The 17,155-nt window shown below is 39.2% G+C and overlaps 1 protein-coding gene across 2 annotated transcripts; it reads right to left on the bottom strand.

Annotated features, from left to right (window-relative positions):
• Positions 1–3,245: 3,245 nt before the first annotated feature.
• On the bottom strand, positions 3,246–17,067 carry LOC148410560 (uncharacterized). 2 transcript variants are annotated; one of them, XM_088436607.1, is made up of 14 exons: positions 16,879–17,067; positions 8,562–9,839; positions 8,391–8,483; positions 7,629–7,727; positions 7,455–7,564; positions 7,313–7,371; positions 7,099–7,232; positions 6,904–7,038; positions 6,236–6,278; positions 6,082–6,119; positions 5,924–6,011; positions 5,386–5,563; positions 4,322–4,354; positions 3,246–4,149 (listed from the first exon to the last, which is right to left on the bottom strand). In XM_088436607.1, the coding sequence occupies exons 1-14, from the start codon at positions 16,934–16,936 to the stop codon at positions 4,021–4,023; spliced, it is 2,475 nt and encodes an 824-aa protein (XP_088292733.1). In that variant the 5' UTR covers positions 16,937–17,067; the 3' UTR covers positions 3,246–4,020. The 2 variants fall into 2 exon arrangements, with proteins under 2 accessions (XP_088292733.1, XP_088292732.1); XM_088436606.1 differs by lacking the exon at positions 4,322–4,354 and having other exon boundaries at positions 3,248–4,149; positions 16,879–17,047.
• Between the last annotated feature and the right edge of the window lie 88 nt (positions 17,068–17,155).

Raw genomic sequence — 17,155 nt, 5'->3', positions numbered from 1 at the left:
ACCCACATGACTGCATAACAAGCACCCAAAATGTTGCCACACACACACACACACACACACAAACCCAAACGTTTTTTTTTTTCATATGGTAATTGTGGGTGTTTCCATCTGGACTGTCATATATCTTCACATACAAAGAAACAAGCTGTGCATTATTTTTGTTTGAACTTCCTCGTTTCCTGGTCTTGAGGTCAAAGTTGCAACCCTAGTGTTTTTAACAAATATATTTTATTAACAGATAAATATTTGATTGTAAATAAAATATTGAATAGTTAAATATTGTGCAGGTTATCACGCAGTATTTTAGATTCTGGACCGTATTTTAGGAAATCGCTGGCCAACTGTTGTATCCTTTTATAAGGCCACACAATCTGTACTTGTTTTATTTTAATTCCAGGTACTTATTTATATTTATTTTGTTGTTTTTTTTCAAGTGTTTGGCAAAAAGCAGGTCTAAAAATACCTAGTGCGAAATGAATGAAGCACTATTGTAATCAGTCCTTTTAAGGCTTTAAGTCCTCAAATAATACTTTAGAGATGAAAGTAATTGATTATTTTAGGTACTTGAGTGACAATTGTTTATCTTAGTTAATTAAGTACTCAAATAAAAAACTACTTTAAGTAATGAAGTACTAAGGTAATCAATTACTATGAGAGTACTATATTATAAAGTCATTGATTTCTGTTCTACATGAGGTGCTAATGAACTATTATTATTTTAGTGCTTGAATACATGAGTTAATTAATTATTTTAATACTTACTTTAGCATTTATTGCCCACAATTTTTTTACCCTCCATTAGACAATCATTTGAAAAAAAAAGTGGATTAAAAATAAATAAATAAAAATACATTTTTGAGAGTGAATGAGTTAAAGCACAGGTGTCAAACTCAAGGCCCGGGGGCCAAATCCGGCCCGCCACGTCATTTTATGTGGCCCGCGAAAGCAAATCATGTAAGTTTCCATGAGCCTTGCTAAACATTAGCTTGTCGCGTATAATGAAAATTAACGTTGAGATTTTTTGGTTTGTTCCGTTACAGTAATGTAAACAGTAAGTGAACAAACTAGGCTGCTTTACTTCTGATTTCAAAACAACTAAGCCATCAATTTGTTGTGTACAGTAATAATACTATGAGACAATTTAAAATCGACTTGGTTTCCTCAACATATCGGCCCAAAGAAGGAAGTTCTCGCTACAAAATGGCCCGCGACAAAAATGAGTTTGACACCTCTGAGTTAAAGGCACTTAATTATTATATTATATTAGTCATTATAATATAATGAATAATATCAATGATATTGTTCATTATCTTTTTTATTGTCATGCAAATATTCCATTGCATGAGTTCAATAAATTGTTTTGTGCGATGCTGTTCGTCAATGATCAGTAAATTACCTCCTCCAAGGCCTTAGACACCCCCCAGCCAGATAAAGACCCCAGACAGCATGAAGGTGAAGGTAAGATATCGCCTTATTCTTTTCAAAATATGACTGTTAATGATGTTAGAGGCAGTTATGTGACACCAAAGGCTGCTGGGAAATGTCTACTAATTGGATGCACTGGAGCGACTGCTGCACAGTTGCATTAGGCCACACCGTAAGTCAGTTACAGCCAATAGACGCGATGTCTGCTGCTTGTCTTGGTATCATGATACCACATCACATTGCTATTGGTGGAGTACCGCGATAACAGTCTTCCAACTATTGTTGTCACTAACAAAATATGAGATCATAATTTCATGATTTCAAAGTGATGTTATCAGTAAAGATAACAAAGTGTCCCGGTATTGTGATACTTTTGATATTGTTGGTAAAGTAATCATATAACTGTCAATCTAATGTGATTCTGTGCAAAGTATATCAAATTCTGATATTATTAGTATTTTGCCAGATTGTATCAGCATATAATTTGACAAGGGATTGCAATATCTTTTAGGAAAAGTGTAATTGGTGAACCATTGTGCTGTTGGTATGGTGTGGTACTGACTATAATATCTTAATCTAATAAATATTAGATTAAGATATCATAATCAGTATTTAAATCATTGTCAAAAAAACGGATTCTTGATTATAAGGAAAAGAAAATACAAAACGGACCAAATTTGGACAAGTCTCAGCCCGAAATGATGTACACTGAAGTAGCATTTGAGATGATGATTAAAATAGGGTAAATAAGTGAACGTTATGATCTATGACGTGTGTATAATTGTGTAGTCATATGTAGAAAGTGTTTTGTCTTCCTCAGAATGATGAAGATGCCGGATCTTCTTCACAGTTTTGTATCATTTGTCCTGGCAGCTCGATGCTGATTGGGTTAGATTCCTCTTTCCGGACCCTCAAGACGGCTCCGATGACCGTTCGGACGATTATTGAGCACTTGGTCGAACCCCTCATGACATGCGATACACATGCACAATTTACTCATAGAAAATGATGGAAGGGGAAATGACTACCCATGCAACGTTTGAAACCGCAATTTGACAGTATTCGTAATTTTTTTTGGACCCTTTTTAGTGTTGTGATTTAATCCAACAGAATTTATAATAAATCTGTGGATTGGGAGCTGGTCCATTTGTGTAAATACAGCACATGAGACATACTGTACAGTACATGTATGTCAGATTCATTATTTCTGGATGTCAGCCACTATGTTGCCGTGACCCGGTGGCTGAGATTATGTCCGATTTATCATAGACAACATGCAGCTTTTGGTTTCATGTTTAAGTACATTTCACAGCAGATGTTGGCCATCTTTGTTTGCTGCAAATAAACTACACACTCTTGCGCTTGGCACGCAAAAAGACGTCTTACAAAACATTGATTAGGGTAAATTGTTGACGATCAAAATATGTACGTCTTCTACCTCCATTTTTACCGTTTTGCAGCATTTTGTTCATCCTTTGGTCTTTACATCAAAGGCATTTCACATCAAAGCGAAAGCATTGAAAGAAGACACCAGGGAGCTGAAATTTCACCCAAAAGGTGATGACATGTCATGGCTCAAGTATTTAGTTATCATACTACCAGGTTGTGTGCCATCCCTGAGAAAAAAAATGCTCAGAATGATGTTGAACAAAATGATCTAAAGGGTCATTTTATGATTCAATTTAAATTTCGTTTTTCAATTAAGAGCGCCAAGCTATAGAGCTGTGTGCACTGGATAAAGAACACGGAAAGGTATTCCATTTGACTCTTTATTAATTGTAGTCTTTTGGCAGATACACACCATCGTAAACTTAGCAACTAAGCAAAATAAACTCGAGCTGCGTCGCGAGGAAAACTACGAGCGCATGCAACCTTACACTGGTTACAATGTTCATTGACCACTCACAATGTGGGAAATCGAAAATACGCTTAACGCACAACAAATATATAACTTACGGATATGAACACAAGAAAATATGAAGAGTTAAAAAAAGATGAAATTTATTCTGTTTTGCTTTAGAAAATACCATAATTTGACCCCAAAATCAAAGGTGCGTCCTGTTACGGTAATTGCACCACACCTCTCTCTCTGTTTTGGGTACTAAACATACAAACGTTATGCCCCGCCACAAAAAACATTAAGAAAGGCACCCTACTTTGACGAAACAAGATTCAAACAAGAAGGATGACTTGTATATTGTTTAAATTATTTATTAAGCTGATGTGCAAATTATTTACAAAAACAAAACTGTACACAGTTATAAAACACAAAGAATGTATGATAAGTGATAATAGGCACATGCAACACAAAAATCAACATAGTTCCTATTAAACGTCCCAATAAGCTAAATCAAAAATAATTACATCCCTTCGCCAACATTTACAATGGGGGACCAGCCCTTTTTTTATTTCATTATAGATTATTATCGATCAGTAATAATAAGCCACATCCAATGAATCAGTAATGTCGTACTGTGACATGTTCAAGGCCACCAGTGACATCTATGGCCACTGCTAGCAACACCCGACTCCATACAACCTTCATTGTCGTTCTATTTGATTTAAGAGAAAAAATTCAAAGCGTCCATTGAGGGGTCAGTTTTTCTTGTCGTCGCCAGGCAGGAAGTAGGGGTTCTCGTGTCCTTGCACCAGGTACGAGTAACGCGACGGGTTTTTATTCGTGAAGGTCTTCATTCCGTCCGGTTTGAGGTCGTACGATCCAGACTGTAACGGCAACGAGAAAAGTCGACGTTTCAGCGTCACGTCATGCACGTGAGAACAGAACACCACCACTGCGCGATAAAACGAGCGCACCAGCACCACCACCATCTTTTGAGACCCCGTCACCCTATTTGCACTCCACACTAAGACCACGTCGGAGGGATGAAAACCTTACCTTTTTCCATCCTCTCTGCTTCGGAGGAAAGCCCTAAAGCGACACATCGGGAGTCAGGAAAAGCAGGGAGCATGGGCGGGAAACTAGCTACTAGCGGTACTAGCTACTATGAGTGCTACCAAATAATAATTTTGATAAAGTACATTCAAATATTAAGTGCAGAAAAGAAGGGTAGCAGAGTCTTTCACTCAAAGGTAAATGTTGGAGTATGATGATACAAAATACTTTGCGAATGATTTCGACACGATACTTTTAAGTTAACAATTGTACACATATTTGTACGTTGCCAACAACAAAAAGCATTGTAACATACAATGTTTTTGAAATCTGATTTAAGCCTTGTGCACACACTCTGAAACTATACACATAGCAGGGGTTATAATTAACTATTTATGTTTTTTTTTTCCTTCCACCACTCAAATTGTTCAGTGGCATCAGTTCTATCAATAAATATGTATGTTAAATGAATTAACATCCACAAAAAAAATTGAAAAATGGTACGGTCTGTCTTTGTAGTCTGTGATGGGATGAGGACATAGCCATTAACTGGTCTCTACCGCCACCTACTGTTTTGAGGTGAAACACAAGTCAACAAAGAATTTTCTGTTCGCTGACATAGTTTGACCGCCCCTCAACGGAATGTTGCAAAAATCCCAGGAAATCAATGTCATAAATCCTAATAAAATGCGTCTCAAGAAACGTAATTAGAATGGATTTATATGGTTCAAAATTTGGACAATGATTATTTTTGGACACAAAATCTCGCACGTCCAACTGCAATCACATAGAAATGTCAGAATCGTTGCATTTGGAAATTTTACATGTTTTAATCATCCGCAGGAAATTTCAGCCTCCTAGTGTTTTTTTTTCATGGATTTTGTTATGATATCATAAAAAAATAAGGTTTGAACTCATGGGGGCCTACAGACTATAATTAATCCAAAGAAAACTCTTCCCATTTCACGAGTAATCTTTTATAACAATACAAGAAATATGGCTCTGTGGAAGTAATGTCATTTATTTATTTATAAAGCGGCCTTCGGAAAGTAAAGGACGCCACTCACCACGCCGTTGCCGTGATGCCGTTTGTCCATCATCTCCATGGCGGACGCGCCGTCCCAGGTGGCGGCGGTGCTGGCCCGGGGAATGGGCGTGATGCCGACAGGCCACGGCTTGCTCAGCTCACCCGCCGGGTACGGGCTGGAATCGCTCTGATCCATCTGGCTACCGGAGCACCTCCACCTGGTGTGGACGGAGACAGTTATTGCCAAAAATGACACGTTACACGTTTTGGAATTCAAAACTGTACAATGTGAATGTGCCATTTCTTTCATTTCATGTACTGTCATTGTTTTTGTTTTATTTCAATCACATTTCTTAGTTTTTATTTTTTACTTCCTTTATATCCAAATCTTAACTATGAAGAAAGCAATTTTCTTTCGTATACTTCTACTTTAATTTATTTGTTCATATTTTTGTCATATTTCTATCGTATTCTAGTCGAGTCCATAGTTCTTGTGTAGTGGACTAGAGCCCTCTAGTGGAAAATAACTGAACTGCATGTCGTACAGTGCCCGCTGAATGAAGTTTCAATGCACTCACCAGCAGCAGAAGGAGAGCAAAGCCAAGATTAAGATAAGTAGAACCCCGCCCAGAACGCAGGAGACGACCACCACCGCCAATAGGGATGCTGCCAATACACAATCTGGTTGTCGATCTTCTCACAACAATACAACAAATAATAGGCAGTAGTCACCCACAGTCTGTGCAGTTGAAGCCCCCGTATCCAAAGGCACAACTGGAACAGAGAGAAAAAATGTATTGAAATGTTCAAACTTTGAAGCACAGGGGTCGCCAAAAAAAAGACATATAAATATATATGGATAAAATCACATTTACTCGACATTTACTCACTTGTGGCAGGTGTTCCCCACCACTTCCTGGCCACTTGGACAAGCTGCAGACACACACAAGCATATTCTTTAAAAGTATACAGTATACATGCAAAATTGTCATTCAGATGTTGTCCATATTGTTACAACATATTTGTCTATTGATATTTATCTGATCGATTGTAGCCATCGCACTGCCTGCTATGAACGTCGTCTTGTTGAAAAGATTGGTTGTTATTCATTTTGGATCAGTGTTGATCGGATGGGTTTTCAGTAAGATTTGTTTCAGTGTTAGTCGGGCCATGTTTTGTGATGTTGTTGGTGAGACATCTTTTTGTCATTATGTACTGTAGTTGGTCAGATCAGTTGTTAATGTTGTAACACTGTTGGGCTCACTATTTGTTGTCTCTGGTCTCTTCACTGTTAGTTGGACAATTTCTCATTGTTGGTCAGACCAATTGTTGTTGTTGCCATTAACATTGTCTTCGAAGGATTCTTGTGTGTTGTATTATTTTTGGAACTTTGCTGGACTGGTTGCTGTTTTCTGTTAGGCCGTGTTTATGTCACTGACGTATCATAATTGGTGAGACGCATTACTGTCAATGACTTATTGTAGTTGGTAGGATTGGTTGTAGTCAAAGGTGCATTTTAGTTAGTCGCATTGATAAGGGTATTCATAGATGTCTTTACCTTTGCAGCTGATGTTGGAGTACACAGTGGAGATGTAGCCAGCTTTGCAGGAACAGCCCACACGGCCGTTTGCGCTGGTGCACACAGTGGTGGCGGCGTCACAGGGAAACGGAGCCTGATCGCACAACTTTGTGGCTGCGAGAGAAACAAAATGTCAGCGTGTTGTCAATTTTGATCACGCTGATGTTAGCTCACCGCTAAACGTCGCGTTGACTAGCAAGCCTTGCGAGCTGCTCTCGATGGCATCCTTGATAACCTGGTCGACTGCTTCCTGAGAGGCCGGCGAGTTTTGAAAAATGTTGTTGACGGTGGCAATAACGCTTCCTGGGCTGCGAGAAACGCAAACAATGAAAACTTTTCCTGGTGACAAAAAGGACTTTTTTTTTTGTTTTTAGCGAAAGTAACTCACGCTAGCTGAGTCACTTCAGTCTCGACGTATCCCTGGACATTTCTGAAGGCAAGATGGAGCTACAAAACAGAACACATGCATCTGTTTAACAATAAAATAAATCTGCCAAATGCTCCTTATTTTGTGTGACATGCTCGCTGACCACAGCAGAGATGTTCCTTGCTGTTTCCTGAAACGCTTCGGAGGACCTGTTCAACATTTCTTTGGTAAACGTGAAAGAGGTGAGGTGGAGCTGCCCGGGAAACACTTGAGCTGAAGAAGACGACACAATAAGAAACTACCGCCGAAACTTTTTACATTTTGAAGCCATGCTTACCACGGATGCAACGGTCGCCCACCAAGAAGCTTCCGGAGAGACACTGGCAAGTTCCATTCAGGCAGACGCTTTCAAGGGGACATTGTTCCGTGGGACAAACTAGGACAGATGAACGATAATGCATTCAAGAACCTGTTATCCAACCAGGCATGGGCCGATATCAGATTCTGACGGTAACCTTGAGCAGAAATATCACAGTATTAAAGTTAGGGCTCTATATTTTTTTCACAATCGACATCTACTTGATTTTTAAACAAAATGTTGAAAATTTGATACATTCAGAAATGTGCACCATGTTCACGTTCAAATAAATAAATCAACATTCTTCTTGTTCTTTAACTGTTCTTAGAACCAAGACCTCCACTAAACAGATTTTTTCAGAGGCGGCTTGTTGAGACAACTTTGCAAGCACTGGTGATACCTTATCACCGAACTGCACTGCGATTCCATTATGAGGCACTCTAGTCTTTGAAAAAAATCCTCTAAAATAACAATGTATTATAATTTCAAAGTAACTTTCAATGTTATCATCTGTAACCCTTAAAGTCATATAATAGCACTTTAATTTGAATAAAATGTGTTTTTAGTCAAAATGAGCACTTTTTTGAAGTCACGTTTTGAGAACCATCTGGTAAAATCCATAAAGGATTTCCTAGTTTGATTTTGATTGGTAAAGCTTCATCCAATTATCTCAGAGAAACCATCAACGAGATTATCGGCTCATGCCTGTATCCAACAATACAAAACCCAAATGGTACGAACCTATAATTGGACCCCTGGTGGGACTTGGCGAGACGTCGGTGACATTGTTGGCTGAGGTTGGCGTGAGGCCATTTGTTGGCCCAGGAGTCGTCACTATGTTTTAATGTGAAAATATATGCAACAATCAATCCAAAGACAATAACGCCCTTAAAGTCTTCGCTGTTGCCATACCTTCTGATGTTGCCGTTGAGGGGGCCAGACTGTTCATTGTGATAATCGTCGACATCTCTGCAGAGGTGGTAGGGATTGCTGTAGTTGTGTCGTTGATGGACTGAGTGGCAGCTGTTGTCCTGCTCGTTGTATCTTTGGTGGGTTCGGTGTTTTCGGTCCACGCAGTTGTTGCTGTTGAAGTTGTGCCATTGCTGGTCTGTGCTGGTGTTGGGTTGATGGTTGTCGAGCTTGTGGTTATTCTAGTTGTTGTCAATGTTGTGCCAGTGTTGGTCTGATCCGTCGGTGTCATCAAGGTGGTTTCGTCGGTTGGACTTGTTGTTGTCATAGAGGTTGTGTCAGTGTGCATTGCCTCAGCGGTTGTTATAAATGTTGTGTTGTTGTTGGTTGGACTGGTTGTTGTCAGTAATGTGTCAGTGTTGGTCAAGCTGGTTGTTGTCAGTAATGTGTCGGTGTTGGTCAGGCTGGCTGTTGACATTGAGTTTGTGTTGTTTGCCTCACCAGTTGTCATCGGTAACGTTGTGTTGTTGGTGGAACTGCTTGTCATTGAGGGAACAGTGTTAGTTGGACCGACTGTTGTCACTGCCGTTGTGTCGTCATTGGTCGGGCTGATTGTTGTTATAGACGTTGCGATCACACTGGTTGTTGCCAATGAGTTTGTGCCATAATTTGTAAGCTCAGTTGTCATCATCATGGTTGTCTTGTTGTTGTTTGAATCAGTTGTTGTGATTGGCGTGCCCATTGTTGTCATTGAGCTCGTGACATTGATTTCGGGAGTGATTGTTGTCATCATGCCGTTGTTGGTGTGACTGGTTGGTGTCATGGTTGTTGCCATCGTTGTGTAGGTATTGGTGTGACTGGGTATAGTCGGTGACATCATGTCATTGTTAGTTGGGCCAACAGTCGTCATTGAGGTTGCATGGCTGTTGACTGGACCGGTCGTCGGTGTCCCAGTTGTGCTGTTGTCACTCACAGTGACTTGTGTTGCTGTAGTTGTGGTGGGAGTCTGATCTGTTGGATCTGGTGGACGTGTCGTTGCTGTGTTGCCGGTTAGGCCTGTTGATGATTGGACATCACTCCTCAGTGAGCTGGTGCTGGGGGTGTACGGGTTACTGACAGATGTCTCATCTCTTACAGTTGTCGTCAACAAATCAGTTACAGATTGCGTAGACGTCGTTTGGTTGCTGAGTAGACCCAGCCTTTCTGTTCCCGTTGTGTTTTCGCCATTCCCGGACATTCCTTCAGATGTCGCCGTAACTGAGGCACACTGTATTGCCATCACTACCATCAAAAGAAAAGATGAAGTTGCAATCAGCAAATTATGATAAATTAAATCAAATATATACTGTATAATTATTGCGGCTCATTACTACTGCAGAAATCTTGCCTATCTGTAACCAAACATTAGGGAGGTGAAGAATCTTGTCGTACGAGATCTGGTACCATTCCTCATCTTCAGATGTAATCAGTGGATAGAACGCCACAAAATTTTTCACCCGTGCACAGCATGAGATCTATTTTCTTTTGGCTGTTGTTTTTGCTAGAGATGTGCATACCCGTTAATGCTTTGCATGACAAAAAGACGCCGCCAAATGTGAAGAGAACTTCCAAATAAACCTGCATGTTTTTATTTTGAAGTTCTTCCCTGAAGCATGTCACAGCAAGGACCAGCTTGACCCACAGGAGTCACAACGTTGTTTTGAAATCATGTTCAATCTCAAATTTACAGCACTAAAAAAGGACTTAATTGCACTGACCGGACCTGACCTTAATTGTACTTTGCCTGTTGCCAGCCTTTATCGCAGTATCTAACATAAATTAGCCGCTACCTAGCAGCACTTGAGTGCTCTATATCAGAGGTCCACAACCGCTGGGCCGCGACCCGGGCCAGTCCGTAGATCAACTGGTACCTCTGGCCGCTGTTGATATTACATTTTGTAATGAGGAAGGACAGTGCAGATTCAGTTGAGAGCAGTGACTGTTGTCCTGTCTCGTAAAGTAGGAAATCAGTTTCTAAAAGGGGTGGGACTTCTCCCTCCAGGGCAGTGCTGCTTATTATCCAACGTCTGTGTTCGTTTATGAGGGGCTGAAGCGGAAGTGGCCGGGCAGCCTGATGAGCGCTCCAAGACACAGGAGGTCTTTAAGCTTATTTACAGCTATTCCTCAGCCACATACGATCATTCAGCGCTCTGAGTTGCCGCTGGTCATTGGGAAAACGATAGTGGCGTCCAGATGGGCAGGCCCCTTTGCACAAATACCCAGCGAGGTATCAGCTGTTGCCAGACCTCGCTGCTTGATTATTTTCTGGTCGCCAAGAAGACGTGAATAACAAAAAGCTCATCACACCTTATAAGGGAGCTGTTTTATAATCCACGTGAGAGGCCAGAATTCACCTTACACTTAACAACACATTCAAATAGCAAACTGGCTAAAGCCGATTATTTCATTTGTACATTATATGATTTTTTTTTTTAATTTTAAAGTTCTGCTCATTATGTATTTGTCCACAGTCATCCAAATCTGTTAAAAACAGACTTAACTGTCATGACAGGTTATCCAGCTAATAGGGCTGTCACTATCAAATATTTTTAGAATTGATAATCCTTGCGATTGTTCCATTGATTATTTGAAAGAGCTGATTTTTTTTTCTCAATCACAATCTTGGTTTTTACGTTTCACCTAAATCTGCTAAGTAGTTTCAATGTTTTTTTTTCTTTCAGAGAGGATTTTTGTGAAAAAATAATGTTCTTTGCTCTTTTTTTTAAAGAACACCATACTATACATAGTCGGTTTTACAAAATAAAATATCATCTAGAGAAGGTTGTTTTTTTACACACAAAAAAGCCTTAGTATACATAGTAGTTTTTAAAAAAGAAAATTCATTGTCAATTAATTCTAACAGCTCTACCAAAGTAATTTAAAGAACAATATATTTAACTGGCTAAATGACAACATGGCTGCAGCGTCACACATTGACACACTAGTCTAGGTTACGATTTAAAGGTGGCACGCTAATCTGGGATTGGATGACCAGTGACTGAGATTAAGACAAAACCTCTTAAAGCATATCCAGCTGTGTGTTCATTCATGTTCGCCTTGTCGTGCTTTTGCCAACACGTGATCGGGCACCTGGGGTGTTGAAAGTTATTACATTTCACGCCGTGACTTTCCACATTCCTTCCATTCAATTGTCGGAACTTATCCTTTATTTCACACATAGTCCTATCATGCGTCAGTGTTTGATTAGTCAAGTAGTGAGTGTGATCGTGAAGGTGACAGCAGGTCTGGCGGACAGACCATATGACATAAATCAACATTTGTGTGTGTTTGTTCATGTGTACATAGGTGCGTATGCATGTGAGTTATCAGCACCTTTCATCGTCATATAATGGCACATTTAGTATGTGCTTGCTCCACTAAAAGGCAGCACAGTTGTTTTCCTTTCTAAAACCATCAAAAAACTGTTGGTGCAGCCTATACACGATAGACATAGAAAATACCAGAATTTAACCCTAAATTTAAGGCTGTGTGCTATCTTTGAGGAAGTACGGTAAAAAAAAAAAAAAAACCTTACTACGCATGGTCATTTTTTTGCGCTAAAACCATGGTAGTTTTGCAGAAAAAAAAACATAATTTACTTTAATATGGGCGTTTGTTGTAGAAGTTGTTTTTCTGGCCTTTTTAAAAAAAAAAAAAAAAAACCTTACTATACATGGTTGTTTTTCATCCATCTATCCATCCATCCATTATCTGTTGCTGCTTATCCTTCAGGGTCACAGGCTTGCTGGTGCCTATCCCAGCTGACTTTGGGACACCCTGAACTGGTTCCCAGCCAATTGCAGGGCACACAGAGACACGGGGAGAACCTGCAAGGTTATGCAATTCGTATGTGTTTCTTAATATTAATAATGAGAGCCATAAACTAGTAGTGTTGAAGGCAGCCGGCATGCTGTTATTAAGTGTGTGCTGTCTGTGTGGATTTATCCCGCAGAGGATAATCCCCACAGACACAAAAGGGATGACTGGGTCAAAGGTGGACTGCAAACACATACTCAGAAGGACGCGGATCAGAAAGGTCCGGCTTTTACTCACACTGAGATGGCTTCGATATAAAAAGCACATGTTTCTCACACACACACACAACGACGCTACTGTTGTGCTCATCCTGCTGGAGGCACTGTCCTTTGCACTTCCTATCATGACCGAAACCTTGTCACAAGCCGCTTTCACACCGAGCCCAAACACAAGCTGAAACGGAATATCCAGCATTTATCTGCTTCTATGGAAGCCAGTGTGAAATGAGCAACTGCTTTCGACACAACATGGCAGGAGAAGTGTCAGGTGTTCAACTTCTCAGTTCACAACTCCGCTCTAGTTTTTTTTTTTTTTTTTGCCACCATTGCTTGGAAATCACAACAAATGCATTTACACTGAAAGTTCCAAAAAATGTTTTTTTTTTTTTTTTTACCCATGTAAGGGCTCAACGATCTTAGTGAAAGATTGAATTGTGATTATTTTGCTGGAATTCTGAACTGCTGTTTGTGACACATGCATGTTTTCAACATGTCACGTGACTCTCAGCAGGACTCAATAAAATGGCATCAGGAGACTTTTATGGACTCGCTTGAGGGGATGTGTACACCTTTAAATAATGGTGGGGATCTCCTAAAAGTAGAAGGATAGAGGGCATGCTGGTTCCCATTAGCCAATCGCATGGACACAAACTTTGGGTGCAAAAAACTGAAACTAAAAAACTGTCTCCATCTAAGATGATTGGATACGACTTTCCATCACTTCACTTTAACAACAACTGGGCAATTGCATCCATGACAAAGTACTATTGCTGTCAATAAAGATCAACAGTACAAAAATACAAAAAAAACCCAAAAAGATATACTGTACTATCATGTGCCTAGAATTTCGCACCCCTAAACAATGCTGAGAGCAAATACAATATTTTATTCAATAAAAACATGAGTTAAAAAAAGAGAGATAGAAACAAAATTATGGGCATACGACATGCCTAGGTGGAGCACTTTGAGAGGTTGACATATAAAAAAGCAGGTTTATTATACTTTTAACAAAAATAGCAGCAAAAAATGCCCAGCTTTAAACTGGAAACAAGAAGATCTATACACAAAGCAGGGGAATCATAACTACTAATGCAAAAGCTAGTCAGTGAGTAGTACTCGTCAATACGGAAAAAACACTTTTACAACCAAATAGGCCATTTAAGATCATAATTATTATGGTACAGTATATACCACAATATATTTTCTTTTTATTCTACAAAAAATATACAACACATAAGACTTAGCTAAAAAAAAATGCTACTATAACTTTGAGGACAGATCTCAAAAGTCAAAATTGATATATATTTTATCGATATTTTATTATATTTATTCAATATACTATATCCATCCATCTTCTTAACTTATCATTTTTTGATCTTCCAAGCCGCGTCTCAATCATTTCATGTTTATCTGTGTGACTGTAGCATTATTGTATTATTTTTCTTTCTAGACACTTATAAAAATGCCTGGTGTTTTTGCTCTTCAAAATTGGATACGAAAGTAAACCCAATCACCTAAACTTTCAAATCTGGTCTTTCGCAATAACATTAGGTTAGCTTAGCAATTAGCATGGCTTTACCATCCTTCCCTCTCTAAATTTCTTTTTGTAATAGAACACAGAATTTTGACAACTCCTAATAAGGAAGTGAACTGAATAAGAATTTCATTGTGTAGTGTTTCTATGCATATGACGATAAAACTCTTGAATCTTGAAATGTTCAATAAAAAGTCGATTTTTTATCAAGCTGATTGTTTGATGGAAAAATAAAATGTGATTCCTTACAAATTGTCAACATCAAATATCTGTACTTCTAAGTGGCCAACGGTACAGTCCGAGAAAAGTGGCATCATTGCATCCCAACTCAATACCAAAACTTCCTAGATCTGGGGTAAATTTCCCGCTGTGAAAAATAAAAAGAAAAAAGAAAAAAAAAGCCTTATAATATACGAGGCTGAACAGATGGCCGACTCACACAGCCTCTGCAGGTATCATATCCAATTAAAACTGGGTCAAGTACGACGTAAGATTTTAATCCACACAAATGGACGCACACAAAACAAACAAAACAGCTATCATTAAAATAAATAATAAAATTACCGTCGGGGGGGGAAATCGAAATCATAATTGCCTGGCGCAGGAGGAACAGGAAGTAAAGATGAGAAGCTAGCTACACAATGGAAAAATAGAATACGTGCACGAGGTGGAACATCGGAGGCCCTCACTCAACCAGAATGCATAACTGAAGGGAAGTCGCCACTTCAGGCCACTCGGTCACGCCTCAAGTAGGGGAACGCCACAAAGGGGTGGCGCCCTACGGCACATGACGCCATGTGATGAGCCTCCATTCTCTGTGGGAGACGGCTCAATCAGCATCAAAAATAACTATTAGTTTGCTTTATGTTGTAGGAAAAAAAAACTGAGAAGGACGCCAAAATAAATGAGCATTAGCACTTTTTTAGGTTAGCAGCCTGTGTAGGAAAATATATGCCTGCACATCTACATGTTTTACTCCACCGTATGTGTTTAAATAGTCATTGCTAAAGAGATTGTAGCATAGTGACATTGATGCTAATTTTTCTTATGTGTTTTCTGTTGTTTGTTAGCATCAAGCTAAATGGTCCGTGGTAAGCTATGCAGTGGTTACAAATAAACAGTGTGATTTGTTTTGTGTTTAGTTTGACAATAAACATTAGCTTGAAGTGACTTGCTTGTTTTTTTTCCATGTGCAGCAACTTGGGACTTGCTTGAGACTTGAAGCTTACGACTTGTGACTTTCAACAGAATAATATCTTTGTGTCCGACTAAACAAGTGGAGATTCCACACAAAAGATTGAGATGATCATTATTTTAGTTTAGATACATTAATTTAAATATGCCACTTTTATTTAGTACTACAGTATTAGTTTTATGGGATTTGTATTATGTCAGATGAATGATTCAATAACACTGCTTAAAATTATGTGATATTAAACATGTATGAATTATTATGGGTACTGTGAGTTTTTAATTCACAAAAAATGGTCATCTTTAGTTAATAGTGCAAAACATGAGTTAATGCAACCAAATTAGATGATGAACTCATTTTTATTGCCACATTTATGAACCAACATAAAAGCATCCGTGTGTACTACCTGACTGGCGTCCTGGACATTTTAAAAGTCTGTTTATATTGCAGGTCTGTTGTCTGATATGCATCACGTTAACTACTGCTTTAAACCAGTGCTTCCAGCAACACAGAAGGTGCGCTGGAGGAAATGATGCAGTTTTACTCATTCGGTTCAAACTTTATTTACTACAAGAAATTCAATGTAATACACCTTTATTCCTGTAAACAAGTGCTTTCCAATTACTGGTCTACAGCCTGGTACTTGCCAAAAATGGACGTAGGGGGAAAAAATGTTCCTAATCCCCTGCATTAGCTATGATAATAACAAGGTAATAAGGGATTGTTGCTATATTTTGAGATAATTATTGAGTGCTTTAAGTACATTTTATAAAATACAAATTTTCAACAGAGCCACGTGATTATTAAAAATTAAGCTTTTAATCAATGAAAGAAAAGAAACCCATGTATCCACCTGTTGCCAGTTATATACCAGAATTATGACACTTCAGAATTGGTGGCCATATTCTGCGCGCCACATCCTTTTTTATGGCCCACTAAAGCAAATAGTGTGTTTTCTTCTTCACAGTTCTTTCTAAAAGATTTGTTTTCAATTCCCCAGAAAATCTGTTGCAAAATGTTTATTCATCTTTCATTTTACTGTTTTTCCCCCAATTGATTAATTCTATACATTTATCATATTTATTAGGGGTTAGGAAGGTTCATTTTAAAATATAATGATTCAGTTCGGCATATTTTAAAATCAAAATAATTTCGTTTCTAATTTAAAACAAAACGTTTTCGGTACACACCATATTCTGAAGTGAATGCTGTTACATTACAAGAGATGATTGATGTGGTCTTCTCTAAAAATGAGCTTGGCACCCCTAAAATATCATAATATTAGCATATGTTAAGCTCAATTCAACTCTGTGAGTTAATCGAGATCACCTTTATGCCATTTCTTGGGATGACATTATTGATGGGGTGAATAGTACCCACGCCAGTTGAGGTAAACATACAGAAAGCAATGGAAAACTTTACTTATAAAAATAAAAAAAAAATAGAGAGAGGGAGAGATTTAATCAAAACACCGTGGCTTGCGTCAGAATGGAGAACCCAAAAAGTGTCAAGTTTACTCACCCACCGCGGCGATCGCGACAAGGAGTGATCTGAAGACAGGCAGTTGGTGTAGGATCATGGTTCCGTCGGTCTGGAGCTTGTGCCGGCGTGTAACGGTGCCGACGCAGGGCCGAGGCGTTTCCAAGTGCGTGCTACAGGTGCTTCTCTCGCAGGCAGTCGGAGGAGGCTCGCTCCGGGGCACGGCCTCTCTCCCCTCAGGGGTATTATAGGCTTTGCTGGTGCGGCGATCCGATTGGACCGCCGCCACTGTCAATCATCGTTACCGGCAACAAGCTCC

Source organism: Hippichthys cyanospilos, chromosome 16 (assembly GCF_059441005.1).
Source record: "Hippichthys cyanospilos isolate Australia breed blue-spotted pipefish chromosome 16, RoL_Hcya_1.0, whole genome shotgun sequence".
Classification (NCBI taxonomy): domain Eukaryota; kingdom Metazoa; phylum Chordata; class Actinopteri; order Syngnathiformes; family Syngnathidae; genus Hippichthys; species Hippichthys cyanospilos.
Note: the sequence above shows the minus strand (reverse complement) of the source record. Positions and strands in the feature narration are given on the sequence as shown.

Coding starts and splice junctions, on each gene's coding strand:
- LOC148410560 (XM_088436607.1), bottom strand. CDS start 16,936: ATGATCCTACACCAACTGCCTGTCTTCAGATCACTCCTTGTCGCGATC. Junction 7,233..7,312: donor ACTGAAGTGACTCAGCTAGC/GTGAGTTACTTT, acceptor CGTTTCTCGCAG/CCCAGGAAGCGTTATTGCCA. Junction 4,150..4,321: donor AGCAGAGAGGATGGAAAAAG/GTAAGGTTTTCA, acceptor TTGCCGTTACAG/TCTGGATCGTACGACCTCAA.